This window comes from Equus quagga, chromosome 15 (genome assembly GCF_021613505.1).
Source record: "Equus quagga isolate Etosha38 chromosome 15, UCLA_HA_Equagga_1.0, whole genome shotgun sequence".
NCBI classification, from domain to species: Eukaryota; Metazoa; Chordata; class Mammalia; order Perissodactyla; family Equidae; genus Equus; species Equus quagga.
In genome coordinates, this window is record NC_060281.1 from 58,257,836 (window position 1) to 58,280,965 (window position 23,130).

The 23,130-nt window shown below is 48.3% G+C and overlaps 1 protein-coding gene across 8 annotated transcripts in view; it reads right to left on the reverse strand.

The window, feature by feature from the left end:
- Positions 1-17,418, reverse strand: part of PPP1R3G (protein phosphatase 1 regulatory subunit 3G) — a 155,800-nt gene extending 138,382 nt beyond the window's left edge. For 7 of the 8 annotated variants that reach the window (XM_046639994.1, XM_046639989.1, XM_046639988.1 and 4 more), the window contains exon 1: positions 14,340-17,418. In XM_046639994.1, coding sequence (XP_046495950.1) covers positions 15,618-16,673 — 1,056 coding nt within the window. In that variant the 5' untranslated portion in view covers positions 16,674-17,418 and the 3' untranslated portion in view covers positions 14,340-15,617. Of the gene's footprint in view, positions 1-1,980; positions 2,403-14,339 lie in introns of those variants that run through there. The other variant, XM_046639992.1, reaches the window with a different exon arrangement.
- Positions 17,419-23,130: the final 5,712 nt, after the last annotated feature.

Below are 23,130 nucleotides of genomic sequence, written 5' to 3' on the forward strand. Positions count from 1 at the left end.
AAGCATTTCCCACACCACAAGTAACGTTCTCTGAGTTGGGAACTCTTCTTCTGAACCTACCCACAGTCGTGGACAAGTTCCTTGAGAAATATGATCTAAACCCAGATGACCAAATCTTGACTAAGGGCACCAGCCATATGGACCATTTAAAGAACATTTCAAATGTTAAACTGTGCCAGTGGCTTTATGCCGGTGGCCCCATGTGTGATTCAGAAGCCACAGGAAGTGGCCCCATTTTCTGAATCATTGGGAGGGACACCTCTGGTGAGGTCACACAGACGAAGGTGGCGAAGCCCGTGTGATTGCTCATTACCACAAAGGAGTGGAACAGCCAACAGGAACTTGTGCTGTTCCCAGGTCAGCAGACGCCTCATCGCCAATCTGGTGTTTGCCAATTGTGACAAAGGATCTAGAAAACAGCTGCAACGTCACGGAGAGAGCAGTGATTTATGATAGAGCAGGCTTTTTCTCCCACAGTTTGCCCAGAATCTCTATGGACAGTGGCTCACCTTGCCTCTGAGAACAAATGGGATCCTTCACTTCTCCTTCCTGGGGCTGTGGCCCTTAGTACTTCAAAGAACCATTCATGACAATTGCTTCTCATGTTGAGCTCCATTTGGGGAGTAAGATACATGCTCCTGCTTTTGCTCAAGGACAGTTTTAAGTCCAAAGACTATAAAAAGAGAGCCCCAAAGGAGAACTCTCAGAGATGAATCTGACTGTATTCCCTATCTAGGGGGACCACTGACACCACCATGGTGACAGCAAACAAAGTCAGTGTCTTGTTGTCTTGAAATTAGACCATAAGCAATTGTGGACACCAATAGAGTTGGAATTGCAATTGCTGGAGTCTTCCTGAACCAGATGTCCCAGACTTAAAATACCTGTGCTGACCAGTGTGCCATGTCAGTCATGCGGCATTCTGGCTGCACCTCCCAGAGAAGTGGGACTTCCAGAGATCAGCCGCATCAGCATGAAAACAAGGAAAATGGATTCCTATGAATGGTCTGCATCCTTTTCCTATTCAAGTGGTAAGCTTTCTCAAAAAGTTCAGTTGTACTAAATAGAAACCTTTTTCTGTCATCAGTCAGTGTTACTTTATTTGCAAGTTTCACTTAAATGTCTATTGGTTAAACATTGTTAAAACACTAAGTGAAGTCACAGGACTTAATCTGTCTTGAGTACAGAGACAGTTTAATAAGTATATAATTGGTTCTACATTTTATTTATTTTTTTGGTGAGGAAGATTGGCCCTGAACTAACATCTGTTACCAATCTTCCTCTTTTTGCTTGAGGAAGATTGTTCCTGAGCTAATATCTATGCCAATCTTCCTCTGTTTTGTGGGACACCACCACAGCATGGCTTGATGAGTGGTGTGTAGGCCAGCGCCCCACATCTGAACCTGTGAACCCCGGTCCACCAAAGCAGAGCACATGAACTTAACTACTGTGCCACTGGGCCAGCCCCTGGGTCTAGATTTTTAAAGGAGTATTTCATGTAGGTGCATAGATGTAATAAACACAGCACATGCTGGATATAGATCAAGGACTACAATATTACCGCTTAAGTGTCTTGTCAAGATTTGCTAAATATTCTCTTCAAACATGTGAGATATTTAGGATTATTAATTTGCCAAATTTTAACATGTATTTCCAGTTTAAAAATAGCCTTAGGCTTCCTTGTGGGACTATATAAATAGAAGCTTGTTCAAAGGGGGGAAATGATATCTCAGTAACTTGGACTGCAAAAAATAAAACATTCCTTCTTAAAAGGAAATTGGAAAACAGGAATATGGTGTGACGAGAGGAATGAGGATGGCAGAAACAGGCCAGCCACTGGGACAAGACAGCCTGAGACCTGGGGAAGACCATCATAGATGAGGGGCTCTAACTCCATCTGGGCACCGATTGACTTGGTGATGTCACCTCAGTCCCCTCAACTTGGGCCTTTGTGGGATGGACGGATCCCAGGACCCCCTAATGACCTCTCTAGCTCAAAAAACCTGCAATTCCAATTAAATCAAAAGGAAAGAAACCGTCCTGGAGACCCTTCGAATGTTAGTTTTTGGAAAAATTAGCAGGAAATCCTTAGGGCCAGTCCTCAGCATTGGTGGTCTTGTCGTGTTTGGAGGTTTGGTGCTATTATGGCTGGGCCAGAGCTTTCAGCCCTGCTCCTGGTCCATGACAGCCCACATCTGGGATGAAACTGGGCAGCAAAGCCAGCTGGGCCTTCTGCAAAGGCACAGGGAACTCTGCGAGGAGGCCCATAGCTCCTGAGAATCCTCACCAGCCTCCAGTCCAGGTTCTGACACAAGTGTGTTTCCAACATTTTCTGAACTGAAAGCTTTGTCTTCCTGGCTTCTGCTGGCTTCTGAGATTCCTAAAGCAGAATTTGGATTCAGCTGAAAAAGAAGGGACATCTATCGCTTACCCAGAAGTAACTTTTCCCTTGCATGTCTTTCCAACAGAACAGGATGGGGTTAAAAAAGAAAGTTCTGAAGGTACTCAGGGGAGAGTGAGTAGCTGGGGTGGAGGCACGCTGTGGGCCAATATGAGCCAGGGCTCCCTGCCCCTGAGAATCTGTCCTCATTGTGGGGAGACCAGCTAAACATGTGTGAAAAACTGGAAAATGAGCAAGTGCTAGCCCGGCTGCGAGAGCAGGAGAACAGCATGGACTGGAGAGAACTCACAGGGACCCAGGGGTTGAGAAGCCTCAGTGGAGAGCGGAGCGTTAGGGCAGGGAAGGCGGAGAGCACACCTATGGGAGCACCATGCGAGGCAGGCACAGGGGTGAGTGTGCCCTGGAACAGGGAGCAAAGCCTGGTCCTGAGAGGCTTCCTGCCGAAAAAATAGACTGGTCCATAAGGTACCTAAGCTACAGACATCCCAGAAAGTCATTCATTCCTTCCTCTTCTGGCTCTGCCTCCCTGACAGTGAGATCCCGGGTAAGTAGCTTCTCTAAACTCCTACTTCCTCCTCCATGAGATGGATCTAACCACATACTTACCTTACAGGGTTGCTGTGAGGACTGTAAATGCGTACCGCACATCAAGTGCGTCTACCGTGTGTCAGGCAGAGAAGCAAGCCACAACTGTCAGCTGTTTATCATTCACTTAGAAACTCTGTCAGACACCTTAGCGATATAGAAATGGACTGGATGTGGATTCTTCCCTTAATTGCAGTACATTTAGCACTGGCTTAAGACATGTGTGTGAATAGCTTTACAAAGTCTAAGGTGATAAGTTCACCAGGAGAGGCACCCATGAAGCAGGGCTCAAAGGGAGCGGGGGGTGAGATACATAAGAAGGAGAAATTACTTCTGCTTGAGCTGTAAATTCTAAGGAAGAAGTCTGAGGTTTATTTGGTGGGAAAGGGAGTTGTTAAGCCAGGGAATGGGGGAATGCAGCAGATTAACTGGGTAGTGACACAGAGAATGCCCATGAGCGGAGAGCCAGCCAGGAATCGTTGCAGGAACTTAGATATGAGGGGACTAAGGCCTGGCCGAGGTCAGTGCCATGTGCATTGGATGTGGAGGAAAGAACGAATCCAAAAGTTATTTCCAAATGACAGACTTGATGAGAGACTGGATACACAGAATAAAGAATGGGAGTGAAGCAAAGGTAACTTGAATGTTTTGATCCTGAAAGACTGACACAGTGGGGTTGCCTCTCACTGGAATCATAAGATGTAGGGCGACAGCACACCTCATTAATGCAAATGCATGTCCACAGACACACACCTCACTGCACGTCCACAGACACACACCTCACTGCACGTCCACAGACACACACCTCACTGCATGTCCACAGACACATGCCTCCCTGCACGTCCACAGACACACGCCTCCCTGCACGTCCACAGACACACACCTCACTGCACATCCACAGACACCTCGCTGCACGTCCACAGACACATATCTTGATGCACAGCCGTATGTCTGCATTTCACATTAGTGTGTGTGTATGTGTTTTATTTGCAGTGGAGATCTGCCCATCTCCTGAGACCCCCTTTTGCTCCCTCACAACAGGAGTCAGGAGCTCTTGACAACCATTTTGCATCATAACCCTACCCCTACTTCCAGCCACAGCTAATGGAACAGGGATGGATGCCTGACCCAAAGTGAACCAAATTTTTTCTCTTATAAACTTGGAACTAGGAGTGAGAGTTCGGTTTCTACCTGAGCTGTTTGCTGGAGCTCAAGTGACACAGACTTGGTAGGCACAGAGCAGCCATCCTCCATTTATCATGTACACAGAGAAGAGGAGAAATCCAGTCTGCAGGGCGAGAAGGATGCAGCAGAACAGAGCAGAGACAAGGCAGAGGGAATCCCTCCTGATTCTGCAGCTTCACACTTCTTGCCTTTAGAGTGCACATGACAGCCCAGAATCCATCAAACCAACTCCCCTGTTTCTTCAAGCTGGCTTGAGTCTGTGTCTGTAACTTGCAGTTTGGAACACTGACCCCGCTTTATTTTACTGAAATATGGGATCATGTTGAGGCCTGCAAGAGGTTAGTTCACGTTTCTTAGTAGGTAAGTTCCCCTCTGAGAAGGGGACCTCATTCTAGTGTCAGTCCCCCAGAAGCAGTAGGGAATGTTAACTTTGATGATGGGACCTGGGTAGGAAGTGAGGGAAGTTGACCTTGTCCAGGTATTAAGAGGTCCAGATGTCTAGGGCTGCACCCTCGTGAGAGACCAAGTTCCGAGGAAAGGAGGAACCCAAGTAAAACCTTTCTTTCCTATGGATGAACTCCAGATATGTTGTCTTCTCTGTGTTTGGATCTGTTGTAGCAGGATATGGTTAAGAGCAATGGATCTGGGTCAGGCTGTCCTGGGTTCAAATCCAAGTTCAGTCTCTTACTGCTGGGTACCTTACTCAACCTCTCTGAGACTCAATTTCTTGAAAATTCAGAAATAGGAGTAATATCTCTCTCACACAGTTGTGTTTGAGTCTCTAAAGGGGCCCAGTAAATAGCACGCAACCTCTTCCCAATCCAAGTTTTGTACCATTTAAGAAATAAAAAGGTCAGTAGAAACAATGTCATCCTTATAATTGGTGTAGGCTACAGTGAACAACACTGCCCAAGTATGAGTTAAAACGGGTTACGTAAGTCCATATTCCCAGGGGGACCCTTCACACCAGGGAAGTGTGAGTCTGCAGAGTGTACACACTGTCCAGGTTGTGGCCTCCCACTGGTATGAGAGGAGACCCACCCTCAGAACCTGTGATAGATGAGCTCACACAACCAGGAAATGTAGACCAATGGCTGTCGCCCACCCGCTGGTCACTGCGGGCAGCAGTGAGGAATGGGGCAAGAGACCGCAAGTGTGGGAGAAAGCCCTCTCAGGAGCCAGAACTGTGTCCCTCCCCATCCCCCAACTGATGCAGTCCACCCTCAGTATCCATGGGTTCCACGTCCACAGGTTCACCCAACTTTGAAAGGCCTGGGATGGGTGCATCTGTACTGAACATGTACAGACCTTTTTTTCTTGCCATTATTCCCTAAACAATACAATATAACAACTATTTACATAGCACTTACATTGTACTAGTTATTATAAGGAATATGGAAATGATTCAAAGTTTACAGGAGGATATGCATAGGTTATATGCAAATATAATACTGCACCGTTTTATATAAGGGACTTCAGCATCCACAGAGTTTGGTATCCACCAGGGTCCTGGAACCAATCCCCTGTGGATACCCAGGGAGGACTAGTTGTTAGGACTGAGTGAAACAATCCAGGAAAGTGGCATTATATCCCATGAGTATCTAACCAAATTAAAGTCAACCATTCTCAGCAAGAGAGAGACATAACTGACAAGTTAGGATATAGGGGTTCTGCCCACCATTGTGCTGGATGGGTGCATCTCAGGGAGATGTGAGATGGGATGTGTGGATCTGTAACTCCCTCCCTCTGTCGCATCCACACTGCCTCAGGATGTGAAGATCTCCATGTTCTCGCAATGACTGCAGTATGTGTTGTTTCCAGTTTTTTACTATGACAAACAACACTGCTATAAACATTTTTGTATGTGTCTCTTGATGCCCATATGTACACAGCTGTACATATGTGGAATTTCTCATCGTGGGGTCATGTGTGCATTCAGCTTCAGTAGATACTGCCAAACAGGTTTTCAGTGTAACAGTCCCACTCCTTGGATGTCTAGACATATATGCCTGTGAGAACAGGGCTGACGTAAAGGGGTGGACAGCCAGACCAGGCCTAGGCTGGGAAGCAGCTGTCTGCTGTGGGCGGCAGCAGCTTTTGTCCAAAGACCACCCCCACCCTGCAACATGAGGGAGGCTCATCTAAGGGAAACAGGCAGAACCACGTGGCCTACCAGAGATTCTCGCAGCACCAACTCCGGGGATTCTGAGTGCCAGATTTTCTGAAGAAAACGACATTTCCTTACATGTGTGGAGCTGGCTAGGGTTTGGAGAAGGAAGGAAGATGGAAATGTGAGTGCAGAGAATGTGCCTATAGATGTAGATTTGGAGGTGTTCACATAAAGGTCCGCTGTCCCCAACGCAGGCTCCATGAGAGCCACGACCCCTGCATGTCTCCATCCTCACGTCTCCCCATGCCACAGCTGTGCCTGCCGCAGGGCAGGAGCGCTATCCACACTCGCTCAAAGAAGGAACAGATTTCCCAGGAGCTGACTGAGGAACGGTGGCCACTGCAGGGGAGTCAAAAGAATCAGACGTAGTTTCCCGCCATGGAATCTGCAGCATCTTTGTAAGAGAGCGGAGAGTTCAAGGTGGATTTCTGCAGGACAACATGGCAGACAGAAGGAGAATCAGCCCAGTAGAGCCCGACAAGGAGCAGCTTGGAGGGGAAGCGAGAGGATCAGAAGAGGGGGTCACAGAAACCAAAACAGGGTCGCGAAGAATGGACGTTCAACCATATCTAACAGTAGTCAGCAAACAGGAGGCCCCCACAAAAGTAGCTTAAGATAAGACAGATAATCTTTGAAGAAGCTATTTCAAGGAAATGCAACGATATAGGTCAGATGAACATATGTACATTGTATACATTATGTCATATCAACACATATACGTAATATACATCCCATATTGTGAACAAGAGGAAGCACATGGTATGTTTTCTCCCCAGGTAACAAGAACAGTTTGTTTGGTTACATTGGGGGCCACTGTAATTTGTTCCCCAAATTGGAAGATTCATGTATTCTTTCTACATTCAGAAGAAGTTAGACAACTTTTATCCTCAGAATGAAATCAGGAGCAACCAGCTGGCAGAGGCCAAAGGGAAAAGAGAAAGATGTTGAAAACCGACTGTATGCTTGTCACTTCACAGGTAATTTCCCTTTGTGCTCACAACAATCTAGTTAGGCAGGAATTACTGCCCCCATTTTCCAAATGGAAAAATTCATGCTCATAGGTTAAGGGACTTGTTTGAAAGCACACAGCCAGCTAGGGCCCAGCTGGGGTCAACTGCAGGGCTGGCTCACCTGGAGCCTGTGGTCCTTCCCACATCACGCCACCTCCCCTGGCAGCTAAGCGCACTTCTTCACAAGCAGAGCGCCTGACGACGCTTTCTATATTTCTCAATAGTAGGGAGTTTTTAAGGTTTAATTTAATTTTGTTATTATTATTATATCTTTTTATATTGAAATGGTTTAAAACTCATAAGAAATTGCAGAAATAGCACAGAGAATTCGTGTGTATCCTTCGCATACCTTTCCCCAATGATAATATTTTCCATAGTCATAGTACATTATCAAAACCAGGAAATCGATGTTGGTACAATACTATTAATTCAGGGGTTTTCAACCTCGGCACTGAGATTTTAGGCCAGACAATTCTTTGTTGTGGGGCTCTCCTGTGCATTGTAGGATGTTTAGCAGCATCCCTGGCTGCTACCCACTAAATACCAGTAGCACCCCTCCCAGTTGTGACCACCAAAAATGTTTCGAGACTCAGCGATAGCTTTTAAAGTACCAAAGTGCTTTACATTCTTTATTCAAAATAAGACTTTGGGTTCAGCATTTTTTAGATGTAACACATACAGAAAAATAAACATAAAGCAGAACAGTCAAAATGTTTTTTTAAAAACCCTCAGAATTGAAAAGACATTTTAAACCACAAAGATATAACTATGCTTTTAAAAATCAAGGAGAAACACAAGGGCTGGGTTTTGACTACAGTAGTTCTTAGTTTAAATAAACGTTATCAAAAATCACATTCACAGGAATTTGTTATTCATCTCAGACATTCCACTTGGCACATTTCTCAAGCAAATCTTAAAACGGAGGTTAATGAGGTTATTTTCTCTCACCTTATTAGAAGGAACTGTGTAAAATTCATGCAATCACATAAAAATATGCTGTCTGAAATAGTGGCCCACTCTTGTCTCTGCTGCATGCCTGATAAAGGCGCGCTCGGCCCCATCTGGTTTCAGCTAAGGAGGACAGACACTATGCCAACAAAAGCTGATGCTCATCTTTGCTCCAGCTCTGATGACCACCCCCACCCCCAGGTAGGGCTGGAAACTTGCACTTCCTTTGGCACGTCAGCACCCTCCACAGGCAGTCTCCCTAGGAAGCTCAGGGGTTTCAGAGAGACACGTAGGTAAGCCACACTGCATTTTCAGACCCGGGAGAAACGACTCGGCTGTTTCAGTGATATTACAGTGGCAATCAGCCTTAACAATAACGGGCTCTGGGCAAACACACGGAAGTCAGACTCCATCGGTACTCACCGAGGAAGCCTTTGCACATTAGGTTGGGTCTCCCTGCCCTACAGTCCCAAACCTCTGCCATCACATAATGGGTCAGGCTTCGCAGGTGTCTCTGCCACTGCCTCTGACATTTGTGCCTACAGAGAATGTTGCTGAATCATTTTAGAAACCCTTGGCTGCAACAAATTTATCTGGATAGTGAAGACTCTGAAAGATCTTATGAACCAACTAGATGGGGCAGAGTCAAAAGTGAAGGCTCAGAAAGCTGTGCCTTCGACCTCGCAGCTATCAGTGCCCTTCTGCTCAGGCCAGGTCTGGGGGGTTGGGGAGGACACACCACAGCCCAGGGCAGAGACCCAAGCAGGCGTCTCATCCCCTCCACCTTCTCAGGGCTCTAGATAGCGGCAGGTCGTGCTGGGCAGGGGCAACACCCAGGCTCAGAAGTCAGTGCCTTTACAACCCATTTTGAGGGTGCGGTTTCCTCTGCCAGAAAAACCAGTCTTTCAGGGCATGTTGCTCCAATACATAAATTCATTTTCAGTGACTTGCTGGGAAACAGCAAATCCAGAATAACTCAGGATCTAGTAACAGAAGCAACCTCTAGTTCAGATTTTGGGGAGTAGGGGCAAAGTGGGAGGCTCACAAACTTTTCTAAATATGTACTAACTTTTGTTTTTTTTTGCAAAAGAACATGTATTTCATTGTTAAGCACTTGTCTACAATTTAACATACATTAATATCTGCAATTATCCATTTAATATCAATTTGTAGATATTCCAGGGACCTTCAAACTCAGATTTATAAAATTACAATCCTAATACAATAAATGGCAGCTCTGGTGATCTAGTGATTAAGATTTGTTGCTCTCACTGCTGTGGCCTGGGTTCATTTCCCAGTCAGCGAACCACACCACGCATCTGTTGGCTGTCACACTGTGGCGGCTGCAGGTTGCCGTGATACTGAAAGCTACGTCACCTGTATTTCAAATACCAGCAGGGTCACCCTTGGTGGACAAGTTTCAGCAGAGCTTCCAGACTAGGCAGACTAGGAAGAAAGACCTGCCACCCACTTCCGAAAACATTGGCCATGAAAACCCGTGAATAGCTGCGAAGTGGTACACGGTCTGATACAGCCCAGAAAGTGAGAGGATGGCACAAAAAGACCGGGCAGGGTTCTGCTCTGCTGTCCACAGCGTCACCAGGAGTCGGAATCCACTCGACTGCACTAACAACAACAAACAATATAATAAATAGGACTCACTAATCTTGGGGTCTGCAGTTAATTGTGACATGGGTGGTAACACACAGGTTTTGAGGTTTTCTGCCTGAATGTCAAAAACAACATGCCTGAAGTCTGTGCTTAAAAACACGATTGCTACTTAACCAAACAGAAAGAAACAGATGGAATGCTCTGGACTATTTAAGAGGTTCTGAATATAAATTCACATTTCTTTTTAAATAATGTAAAAATTAGGAAAAAACCTAACTCTCTCCAAGAAATAGTAACCTCTTTCACCTGCTTAGGGTATAAAAAGATGCCACTTCAGCTGTACCAGAACAGCCTCCTGACAACAAGGGTTCCTTATCCAAAGATCTCAAGGGAGGAGCTGAAACCACATATCCTCTAAGAGCACTGCAAGGCAGCCCCTTTAAAGACCATCAGCTTCCTGTGACCACAAACTTCTCATCTGCTGGAGAAGATGCTTCCTCAACATAACATGTATAGCTATTTGTAGAAAAGCCATTTACAGGATGTGCTCATGAATTTTTCAACTCGGAGATTAAATGTTTCAAGCTTAGTTCACAAAATCCACCTGCCTTCAATCTTCATTCCATTCAGATTTTCAGACCAAATTTCCCATTTCAGGATACATTAGGATGCTGTTGACTTTCCATGGGAAATGACTTGAGGTAACAAGTTTCAAAGGACCTGAGCAAGTCAACAATATGATTGTACCTAAGCAAGCAAGTACAATCATGGAGAAATTATACTGCTCTAATTTCTTTAAATGTCTGTAAGTTACTCTAAAATATCTTTGATTACCAGAGATATTTGTATATATGTAGACTTCCCAGCTGAACTGGCTCTGAACTCATGACTTAAATAAACTTCTATTCTATTAGAGTCACTGGGCAAATCTCACTAGCACATCTTAAAAGTAAGCCCTTGACCTTTGCCATCTCAAAAATCTACATTCAGCTGAAATGTGACTCTATTCTTTCCTTGCCAAAATTTGTCAGCTCACAGATGGCCAAGGTCAAAGAACTAAACTCCACAAAATGTGAAGTCTACCAAAAAGATTCAAAGGAGTTTAAATCCTAATGAGCCTAAATTACAGTATTTAGCACTCCAACAACCAGCTCTTGGAGGATTAAAAGACCATTTAGGGCTGCATTCTAACAGTCTCCTTGATCAGCTAAAAGGAGTCCAGAGAGGAAAATGAAAATATACCAGGCCACCTAGAATGTGTCTATTATGGAGTCTGGAAGAGAAATCAGGGGCAGCCTCTCCCAGCCAGCTTCCAGGCGCTGCCCACTTATCTACAAGATGCCAGGACCATTCTGTAGGAGGAAAGGCCAGGTCCCTGGGCTGAGCCCAGGTTGTCAGGTTCTCCCTGCTCCCAGCCCCTTGCCCCTGCGACCACAAAGAGTACACCCCAGATCCCTGGAAGACCGTCCAGGCCCTGGCATCATGGGCTTGGCTGGGCAAAGGCCGAACAGCAAACAGCTCGCTGTTTGTCAGAGTTGTTTGTTAAGGTACCACACGTCATGGTGCTCCCTTTAACCTACAAACCTGTGTCCCACTCTGTGAACCAAAAATGCACATTTGATTCAGTTCCACAATGCCACATCCCATTTCCTCCCAAAGGCTGTTCCTTGTGCTCCTGACAAAGTACACGTGACACAGATCACTATACCCCCAGTGGCTCCAAGCCACACGCTCCTAAGAAACACAAGACTGAGTCAGGGAATGAAAAAATTTAGCATACTAAAATATGCAAAAACTGTGTGCTAGAAAGCAGAAACAGGGGAAACTCATGAAATAATAATGTACAAAGAGACCAACACTAAAACTCCGAAAAGGAAATGAGCAGAAGGCTCTGCTTCGCTGTGAGCTGGCATCTGTGAACAGGCTCAAGAACCACAGCGTCACCAAGAGAGGCCCTCATCCCTGGTCAGGCAGAGGGAAAGGCACAGCAGGTGAGGGCGTGGTCGGATGGACAGCCGCAGGGCACTGGACAGGAGAAAGTCCCCCTGCCCCTACAGCCACGGTTCGTGGCCGACAACTGCCCCCACCAGGTGCTGCAGGAAGGCTGCCTGAGCAGTGGCCCTGCTCCCCGTGGACAGAGATGCCTCAGTGTCCCCAGAACTCAGGGAGCTCCCAGGGTCCAGTGCCCACTCCCTGGAGCAGGATCCTGGCCTCCCTAAGTTAGCTCTTGGAGCCGCCTGGTCACCTTGCTTCACAAACCTGGGGGTGATGAGGGGAAACCATGTTCCATACAGACTGCCACATTTCCAGCTACGCGGCTGAAACTAGATAGAAACACATTTCACTGAGCATTCCCTGAGCCAGTGACCCAGGCACCCACCTGCCCTAAGGAAGAATCGGGACTCTCTCTCTCTGAGTCATTAAATGAGCTGAGCAGAACTTAGCTTAAACATCTTGCTCAGCTCTAGTGATTAAAACTATTACATTTTGGAGCAGAATGACACTCGCTTACCCAAGTTGAGGTAAATATTGCAAAAAAGCAGCAACTGCCTCGTGGGAATTTTGTCTTTGGGATGAGTCTGTGCGTTTTCGTTCCATTCAGAGAATATACTGTTAAATACTTCCTTACTCTGGTCAGGAATTATTCCCCTTCCTTTGAAACTAACTTTTCAGAAACAAAACCTATCTTCACTTCCTTACATTTCTTTACAAAATGTTTGCTATCAGTCTACAGTGAAAAACTGGCACTTTATAAAATAAACTTGACTTGGAAGATTGCCAATTCTAGTACTTGGAAAGGCTATAACCAAGTGCAGGAAGACTGGACTGTTCAAAATATTTCACAAAATTCTGAACCTTAGAAAAGCTATTCTCCAAGACTTGTGGGATAGCAAAGCTAGATTTCCTTTTTAAAAACCATGTTTGGCATTCATTATATTATAAAACAAGTATTTTTTTAAATTAATTCTTTGAATTCCAAAATATACTTTTGAAAATCAACAATAGCTTTTATAAGAATGGAAAATTTGCTATACATACCTCTTAAAAAACCCACTTATCTATTTTGTTCTAGATTTAATGGGTTACCATTTTAAAGTATACCAGACAAAAGGATCTCTATTTTGATCATTATATTGGTCAATTATATTTGATCAATATACATTATATATCATTACATAATCCAAAACAATCCAAAAGAATGCATTATTACCATATAAACCAGCCTTTCAAACTGTATTATAGGCTATATACACTATCGATACTTTTCAACTAAAATGTATTCATAAATACATAAGAAAAATATAAAATGTATTTATCTATTATTATGCAATAATGCACTTTTTAAAAAATGGTACTTCAGACCCAATACCGGACACTGCATGAAAAGGCTTGATTGCTTTTGTGTTTAGTAAACAAAAAATGATGTAAATCTAATAATTGCTTATTTTTATTGTTATAAAGTTTTTTATAAGCATATGTGAATTAAGAATTTATTATTTCATCAACATGACCATTTTTTAGCCTGCTTTACTCCAATGTAAATTATAATGAATTAACTTCTGATGGCTTTCACTAATAAGTTATTAAAATTTTTCCATGATCAATTACCTTTGACAAACACTGCTTCCGTCAAAAGAGATGTCACCAACCCAGAGTTCAAAGTAAGTATTTCTATAGCTTAAGACATCCAAGTTTGAGGCATGGAAATATCCAGCAGTTTTTGGAGCTTGATATTAATTCAGCTGGGTGCTATATTTCAGTTGCACTGATGTATTATTGTTTCTTAGATGAAAGAAGGCAGCAGGAAGATTCCCCCCCCACCCACCCAGTACAGCAGTCAGTGTACATTTGGTGTCTTAGTGTTTATTCTAACCTATTTACCTTTACTCAAAGGAGACCTAGTTCAAGTGGCAAATTTTACTAAAAGTTTAACTGCTTTATTAGGTATAACTCTCAGCATACAGTGTTAAAAAAAATACTACTTCTCTAGAGCAGGGGTTGGCAAACTTTCTATAAAGGGCTGGATAGTAAATATTTTAGATCTTGCCATATGGTCTTTGTCGCATCTACTCAACTCTGCTCTTATAGCAGCAAAGCAGTGAGAGGGAATATGTACACGAATGTGCATGGCTGTGTTCCAATAAAACTTTATTTATGGACACATTTGAATTTCATACAACTTTCATGTGTCGCAAAATAGTGTTCTTCTTTTAAATTTTTCCAACTGTTTAAAAATGTAAAAACCATTCTTAACTCTGGGACCCTACAAGAACAGGCTTCAGGCTGAATTTGGCCCATGGGCTGTAGTATGCCTATCCTAGTTCCTATAGAGCAACAGTGAAACCATCCCTCCTTAAAGATTACCACTCCAAAACAAAATGATGGAAAATATGAAAACTAAATATGGAAATATGGAAAGATAAATTACCAAGGGATGACCGAGGTGTGAAGAAATCAAGTCCTCATCCAAGATGCTCACGCATGGCCACCCCATCTTGGTCTCCAGAGCCATCAGCAGTGAGTGAAGAAAGCCGACCAGACCCTTTGCCCGCAGTCCCGCCACGCGCAGGGCGCCCATCCGGTTCTGAGCAGCATTTGCTTGCTGGGCACGCTTCACGTGTCAACTCACCACTACTCCTGTGGCTCCGAGTGGGACAGAAAGCCACCTTTCCATCCCCCATGTCCTGCGCTTGGAGTCCAGCCACTGAGAGTCCAGCCTCTCTGACTGCTAATGGCCCACAGAAGTCCGGCCTCTAGTGTGTGCTCCGCCTACACAAAGGGGGCTGGGGGCCAGGGACCAGCTCTTCAGGCTCACAGCCAAGGCCTACCGGATTACTCTGGCATTTCAATTCACCAAGCATCTGATTTGGGGGGGGGGGGGGGGGGGGACAGAACGCCTCCTACAAAACATTTTAAAGAACACTTTTGCCCAGTATGGGAAATCTGGGCCTTTCCACATCAGAGAGGAAGGATGGAAGAAAGGAAATTTGGAAACACGCTGTTTAACTATTGTTAAAGTGCGCGGGTCATCAGCTGAGGAAAATGGCCTGACTGCCAAGGCCTCCTCAGCTCCCAGGAGCTGAAATACAAGGCACAGGATAAAAGAGTGTGCAAGTGGCCTTTACTTTTTTAAAGGACATTTACACAAAGGCATAATAACGTCAAGAAAGGCAAACATCTCCCAGGTTCCAGTTAAGAAAAAAGGACCGCCCAGAAACAGGCCGCGGGGCGAAGGCCCTGGCGCGCGCCACAGCCCTGCGCCCTCCTTTGCACGGTGTGGCGCGACGCTTCGTCCTTTCCCTGAGGCCTGAGGGGTCTCCAGCGAGCTGCAAAGGCTGGAACACGACGCCTACGGTTAAAAACAAATCCCAAGGTCTTACAGCTGTGCTAGGGTCTCGGAGCTTTTTTCTTGGAGAAAGCTACTGCTCAGGAGTCTTGAGCACCGCTTCCCATTGCGACGCGGGGCGAGAATTCTAGAGGCCATCGAGGAAGGCCTAAGCGACAAGAAAACGGCCGGGTCACCACGCTTGCTCGAAGGGACGGTCTGGCTGCAAGGTGACGGTGAAGCGGCTCCCTCCTTTCCTTCCACGCTCCCCTCACTCCAGGTGGACGCCGCTCAGCAAAGCGTCAGGGCGGGTCCCTGGGACGGGGCCCCTCGCGCGGTCCTGAGCGCTGGGGGTGGGCGCGGCCGAGGGCCGCCTGGCGCTCAGAGCGCGTCCGCCGGGCGCACGTATCGCAGCGTGTAGTTGGCTCCCGCGTTGTTGTCCCAGTACTCGCCTTGGGCGCAGCGGTAGCAGACGGCGAAGTGGACGGCGACGCCTGGCGCGTCCGCGTCCTCCCCCTCCTTGGGCTGCAGGCCGGGGGGTAGGCACAGCGAGAAGTGGAAGCGCTCGGCTCCTGGCTCCTCCTCGGCATCCCCGGTCCCCCCCGACGCCCCATCTGGCGGCAGCGGCTCCGCTGGCTCGGGCTGCAGCTCGGCCGGCACGTCCAGGAAGGAGCGCCATTCCGTGAAGGTGTAGCGCACCGCCACGGCCCTCGGCCCGGGGCAGCCCAGCACCCGGCCGGAGCCCGTCACCTCCGCGCCCGGGAGCGCCGGGCAGTGCACGCGCTCCAAGCACACGCGCTGCCGCCGCAGGCGCTCGGCCGCGGCGCCCGGCCCGGGAAGCTGGAAGAGGGGCCGCAGCCGGGGAGGCGGCGCGGAGAGGGGCGCGGCCGCGGCCAGCAGGCCGGGGAGCTGCTCCAGGTCCTCGGAGCGCATGGGGAAGCTGCGGAGACGGGACAGCACGGCGGGCGGCACCTGCGGCTCCTCGGCCTCGCTGAAGTGCTTCACGCTGGCCAGGCTCAGCCCCAGCGCGTCCGCGAACTGCACCCGCTTCTTGCACTTGGCGCAGCAGCCGCCGGGGCCGTGCGACACGCCCTCGGGCCTCTCGCCGCCCTCCGCGCCGAGCCCCAGGGCAAGCTGCTGCCGCTGCTGCAGAAACTTCGCCGCCTGCAGGATCGGGTCGGCGGGCAGGGAGAAGGAGCGCGCGCGGCGGCGGCGGCGGCATTCCAGCAGCTCCTCCGGCTCCCGGAGGGCAGCCTCTTCCCCCGGGGCTGGGGGCTCAGCGTCGGGGCTCGAGGCCTCCGACATGCTGCCGCCGTCCCCGCCACCTTCCATGCAAGGGACCGCTGGGGCTGGCAGCTCCTCAGCTGGCGGGGGGTCTACACACGGTGCAGGCCCCTGCGCCTCCGAACTTAGCAGCTGCGCCCCCTGGGGCTCCATGACGCCGTCTGGCCGGGGGACTTGTCCAGGTCGCGAACCCCCGGCTCAAGACTCCTCTGGAGACTTAACGTCTTGGGTCGTTGCAAGAGCGCGCAGCGCCCGCTCGGGGCTCCAGAGGAGAACGCACGTCCACTGGGGCGCCTCCGGGTTTCAGCGGACTGGGAGGAGGATACGGGCCTGGGGCGGGCTCCGGCGGCATTGAACCTGCCTGCGGCGGGGGAGGGTCCAGGGGGCGGTGCGGGCCGGCCTCCCGCTACCTGGCGCTGCCGCCGGAACACCTGGAAGCGAGGCGGCACCCGGCTGGAGCGAGTGGGCGGGGTCCCCGAATGCTGCCGCAAAAGCGGGGAGCCGGCTTTCTGGAAGTCAGGGGCTCCCTTTTCCCTCCCTCGCAGCCCAGCCCAGCCGAGCGGGGCCCGCGTCGGTCCTGCCTCCGGAGCTCCGGGGGTGAACTCGCGCTCAGCTTTCGTGGACACGGGCTCTCCTCCTGCTCATGAAGTGGACTCCCCAGGTCCTTACGGGTCGGCCTTCGGGGGTCGCAGAGCAGGCTCCTCTCGGCTGTCGCGTCGGCACAGAAGTCCCCGAGGCAGGCGCGCAATTGAGGACAGCTCGCCTGCGGGGCAGCGGGGAGGCGGCTGGGCCGCGCGGACGAGAGCGCGGAGCGCCTCCCTCCTCTTCCTTCCTTCTCCAGACTTCAGGGCGCCCAGAGCTCCAGTGCCACTTAGAAGCCTGACCCCGCGCCGCCGAGTGGGCTTGGGCCGAGTGCGGGGCGGGGACGGTGCCGGGTCGCGAGGAAGAGTGGACACGGCCGCCAGCGAGAGCTGCCGGAGGCCATTCGCACGGGGCCCGGGAGCACGTCCCCGCTCCTCCCCTCGTCCCGCCCGCCGCGCTCCGAGCTCCGGGCCAGAGGAGAGGGCCCCGCGGGACCGGCCCCGCGCCGCGCGCACCGCCTCGCGCCGCGGCCCCCAGCCCGCACCCCTCGCCCGCCCGCCGAGGGGCCCGGCGCGCGCTGGGACGCGGGGTCGCGCCCTGAGGAACCGAGGCCGAGAGTCTGTCCCAGGCCTTCCGTGGGAATGCGGAACCTGGGGACTGGCGGGGACTAAGCAAAATGTTTTTAGTTGTTGTTTTGTTTTATTTTTAAGGCTAACTTGAGCTTGATCTAAGTCAGTGATTCTCCAAACTTTAAGGCGCATCAGCCTCACCTGGAGGGATTGTGCAAACATTGCTGGGTCCCGCCCTAGAGGTTCGGAGTCCTTAGGTCTGGACGGAGCCCCCAAGTTTTTCCGAAGGGGCACTCTGACGCTAGGCTCTAGGGACCGCATTTGGGGACTACTCATAAACCTATGTGCACACGTGTACAGGTACTTGTATAAAAAGTTGGGGATTCTAGAAACACATATCTACTATTTCAGAAAAAATTAAAAGCAAAGCCAGCTACCAGGTCGTTTAACTGAGGCATGGCGACTAAAATACCTTGTGGTCTGGCAGAATTGAAAGGGCCAGTGCTTTAGGCATTTCGGTGTGGGGACAGGTAAAGCGGTGGTGAGTGGAGGTAAGGGTCATGTTAATAGCCAATATTGGCTGAGTGTCCAACAATCAACAGAGCAGAGGCTCCCCTTGCACGATCTGATCTCAGAACAATCCTGTGACCTAGAAGTCATATTATCCCTACTCTCCACGTGGGACGTAAATGTGTAGAAAGATTCTTCATTGCCCAGGCCTCACAGCTAGGTTGTGGCGGGATTTGAACCCAGGCAATTTAGAGGGAAGATTTGTCCCGTAGACTAGTAAACCAGGGCTGGGGCGGTGGTCCTGAGGAAGGAGCCCTGCCCTCTGCTTGCCGCATCTTGCAGGTCCTCCCAAGCCTGGTGTGTGATGCCGTGATGCATCTCAGCCTGGGGCTTCCAGGAGGCACTGGGTACACCTGGCCTGTCTCCCTGGAAAAACTCCAAGATTTAGGGGAAAAGACGTTTAAGTAAGTATTGATATATTTTGGAGTTAAATACAAAATTTGCAAGCTGTTTTAAAGATAAACTGGATCTTCAAAGAGATTTTGAGGTTATGGTGACCCTCTGGGCTACAGCTCTCATCAGGGCAGATGCTGGGGGCAGGGCAGGGACTAGAGGGAGGTGAGGCGCCCAGGCAGTGGAACTGAAGGAGGCATCACTCTCAGGGCCATGCGTGCCGTGGTCCCAGGCCTGTCCCACTCTCCTCTCTTTGGTGGAAACGTTAGCACTCCCTACCCTTTTGGAGCTCTCAATGTATTGGAGGAGCCCGGCATTAACCACAAAGTCACATACGCAAATGCAGAGTGAGCCACTTGGGCAGAGGCTAAGAAGGCGGGATCCCACCTGGTCAGGGAGGCCTGAACAGCCTCGGTGAGGAAGGCAAGTAGGAGTTAACAGATAGGGCTGCAGGGAGGAACATTTCAGCCCCTACAAAGGCCCTGTGGGGAGGGAATGTGGCAGAGTGGGACTGAAAGAAGGCCTGTGTGGCCCAAGGTCAGAGAGCAGGAGGAGATGGCAGAGCTGAGGATGGAGAGTAGGGAGGGGCCAGCCACTCAGGGCAGTGGACAATGAGAAGCCATTGCAGGATTTTGAACCAATGAAAATCCACCCTCCCAGCACATTAACGTATTCACCAGCCTGGAGGATCTCCAAAGCTTGTCGTTCATGCGTTTTTATAGAGCTCAGTCTCCAGCTCCCTACCCATCCCTGGAGGTTGGTGGGTGGGGCTGCAAATTCCAGCCCTCTAATCACTTGGTCTTTCTGGTGACCAGCTCATCCTGAGGCTATCTAGGGGGCCCTACCTACTAAGTCACCTCATTAGTATAAATAGGTGTGATCAAAAGGGACTCAAAACCAAAGACACTCCTGTCACTCAGCAAATTGCAAAGGTTTTAGGAGCTCTGTGCTAAGACTGGGGACAAAGGCCACATACACATTTTGGTCACACCACAGTAGGATATATAGGTCTAAAGCTCGGAAGAGGAGGAAAGCCCAGGACTGAACTTTCAGCAACGCTGGCATTGCAAGGCCAGGAGGAGAGGATGAGCAGCCAGAAGTGTTGGAGGAAACAGGAAAGAGTTCTTCAGAAGGCAAGGGGAAGACTTCAGAAGCAGGAGAGGGAAGTGCTCCACTTGGCGCCAGTGGGGACTTTGGGATCCTCTCCCTTGCCTCCTAAAAGGTGTGGACACAATGGCAATCTCTGGCCCCCAGCCCACACACCTCTGCTCTGGCACATGAGGTGATGCAGACGACTTCTCTCCCAGGCTCACTGTCCCCTGACAGGGCCCCAGTCTTCTCTTCTCTGGGATCCGGATTCCTGACGTCAATTGCTAAATGATGCAGCATGCAAAATAATTTTTTAAAATTTAGCCCACATAGTCCACACCACTGAAATGTGTTCAGTCCTACTTCAAATATCGTACTTCAGCTGCTAAAATATTTACTCCAGGCATTCAGAGGCTCCTAGCTTTACCATCAGTTCTGGTTATCTATTGCTGCATAACAAACCACTGCAAATGTAGTTGCTTATCAAAATAACAACAGCATCTATTTTGTGCACAAATCTGCCAAACAGGCAGGGCTCCCTCAAGCACTGCTTGTGTCTTCCCCTTTTACAGCAGCTTGAAGTCTGTGCCTGGGATCATCCGATCCCAAGTCTGCTGCCTGGGCTGGGAAGACCCCTGACAGCTGAGGCTGGACCCACTGCTGCTCCTCAGGCATCTCTCTGTGTCATCTCCAGCAGGGTAGCCGCAGGGCAGCCAGACTTGTAACCTGTTTGCTCTGGAAGAGAGATGGGGAAGCTGTACCACTTTTTATGCCTAATCTCAGAAGTCTCAGTGTCTTTCCTGCTGCATTTTGTTCCTTAGAAGTGAGTCAGTAAGGCTGACATATTCAAAGGGAGAGGAAGGAGATTCCACCTTTTGCTGGAGGAGTGTGCAAGAACTTGCAGGTGTGCTTTAAAACCCCTGAACTATGACAGAACAGGACAAATTAGAAAAAGCAAGGGAGCTTTCTAGGGTCTCTTTCATAAAGGCACTAATCCCATTTATGAGGGCTCCATCTCCATGACCTAATCACCTCCCCAAGCCCCCACCTCCGCATACCATCACATTAGGGGTTAGATTTCCACATATGAATTTTGAGGAGACACAAGCATTCAGACCTTAGCCGGCCTGTTGATTATTTTGAGCTGAAGGCAATTGAGAAACAGCAGATGCAGGAAGGACTCTCTGCCCTCCTCCTTTCCACTTAAAAGTAGGGCACGAGTTCCCTGTGAGAAAGATGCCTTCCCTGTACCTTGTCAGTGAGACAGGGAGCTGACGCTGAGATGAGTCTGCACAAACCAACCTACCGAAACAACCCTTATCTTCCATCAGTTTCCCCCATATATTTCTGAGTCACTTTCCCACAATTTACCAACCTCAGCCCAAAAGCCTTTTTCCTTTGTCTTGTCACATCCCCGCAATTTATCATCCTTTGTTAAAATGATATATAAGCTCCGAGACCTACTGTTTCTTTGGGTCTTCATTTCTTACACATGAAGGCCTCCATGTACACTTAAAAATATTAACATGAAATAAAATTTGTATGTTTTTCTTTTGTTAATCTGTCTTTTGTCATTTTAATTCTCAGGTCCAGTCACAGAACCTAAGAAGACAGAGGAAAACCCCTTCCTTGATGACACCATACAGTAAATCCCCGCTTGTCTACAGTTTTGCTTCCCACGGTTTCAGTTACCACGGTCCAAAAATATTAAATGGAAAATTCCAGAAACAAACGAGTCTTAAGTTTTAAATTGCATGCCATTCCTATGGGCTCCATGCCACTCGGGACGTGAATCATCATTTTGTCCAGGGTGTCCGCACTGTATACGCTGCCCACCCGTCAGTCACTTAGTAGTCATCTCGGTTGTCAGATTGACTGTCTCAGTATCGCAGTGCTTGTTTTCAAGTAACCCTTATTTTACTTGGTAATGGCCCCAAAGAGCAAGAGTAGTGATGCTGGCAATGTGATATGTCAAAGAGAAGCCATAAAGTGCTCCCCTTAAGTGAAAAGGTAAAAGTTCTCAACTTAGTGAGGAAAGAAAAAAATCATATACTGACATATGGTCTACAGTAACTTGCATTACAGTATATTGTTTTAATTCTTCTATTTTATCATGTTGTTAATCTCTTACTGTGCCTAATTTATAAACTAAACTTTATCACAAGTATGTATGTATAGGGAAAAAAACAGTATATACAGGGTTCAGTGCTGTCCGTGGTTTCAGGCATCCACTGGCGGTCTTGGAACGTATTTCCTGCAAATAAGGGGGGGGCTACTGTATATAATATGTTAAAGTATTTAAAAAATACTTGAGGAGGCTTGCCTTAGAAAATGTATCTTTAAATTGTTTTTTTTTTTAAGATTTTATTTTTTTCCTTTTTCTCCCCAAAGCCCCCCAGTACATAGTTGTATATTCTTTGTTGTGAGTCCTTCTAGTTGTGGCATGTGGGACGCTGCCTCAACGTGGTTTGATGAGCAGTGCCATGTCCGCGCCCAGGATTCAAACCAACGAAACCCTGGGCGGCCTGCAGCGGAGCGCGCGAACCTAACTACTCGGCCATGGGGCCAGCCCCTATCTTTAAATTTTTAAGGGAAAATTTCTTAAGATTTTTTTTTCCTTATTGTAAAAGCGATACTTATTCTCTATGGAAAAATTAGAAAATACAGATAAAGTAAGAAACAAAGTGTAAACATTCATAATCTCATCATCCAGCAATAATCCTATTAGTTAATATTTTGCTGTTTATTTTTTTCTATCTGCCCTGTTTTCACTCCTGCAAACCTATGGCGTTTATTGTCTGCTTCTCTGGAGTGCTTCTTACCGTTCACTGCTCTGGTGGGTTCAGACTTGTTTCCAGATCTTATCTCCAATTGGTCTATCTCCCCTTGGAGAGCAGGGACTTTGTCTGACTGGTCTCTGTAGCTTTCCTGGAGTGTGGGCTGGGAGGCTTGGTCTGAACTAAAGACCTGGGAGACAGAATACCTGAGTTTAAACCCAACAGCACCATTTCTGCAAATGACCTGACCTCTCTGAGCTGTGGTTTCCTTATCTGTAAAATGGGATAATGTTAGTGCCTACTGAAAGAGGAAACCCTTACAAACTGCTTTGCACAGAGCCCAGCATATGTAATGCACAGTAACTGTTTGCTGTGATTACCTATTAGCATAGTGATTTCATTCGTTAATTCAACATATGTTTACTGCATGCCTACTACGTGCCAGACATTCTTCTAGGTGCTGAGGACACAGCAGTCAACAAAACACACAAATCCTCGCCTTTAGGGAGCTCACGTTCTAGTGTCTGGGAGTGGGAGACACTCTACAAATAAATACATCAAACATACAGCATCCCTGACAATGATGTGTGCTTTGGGAAATACACAGCTTTGCACACAGTAGGTACTCAT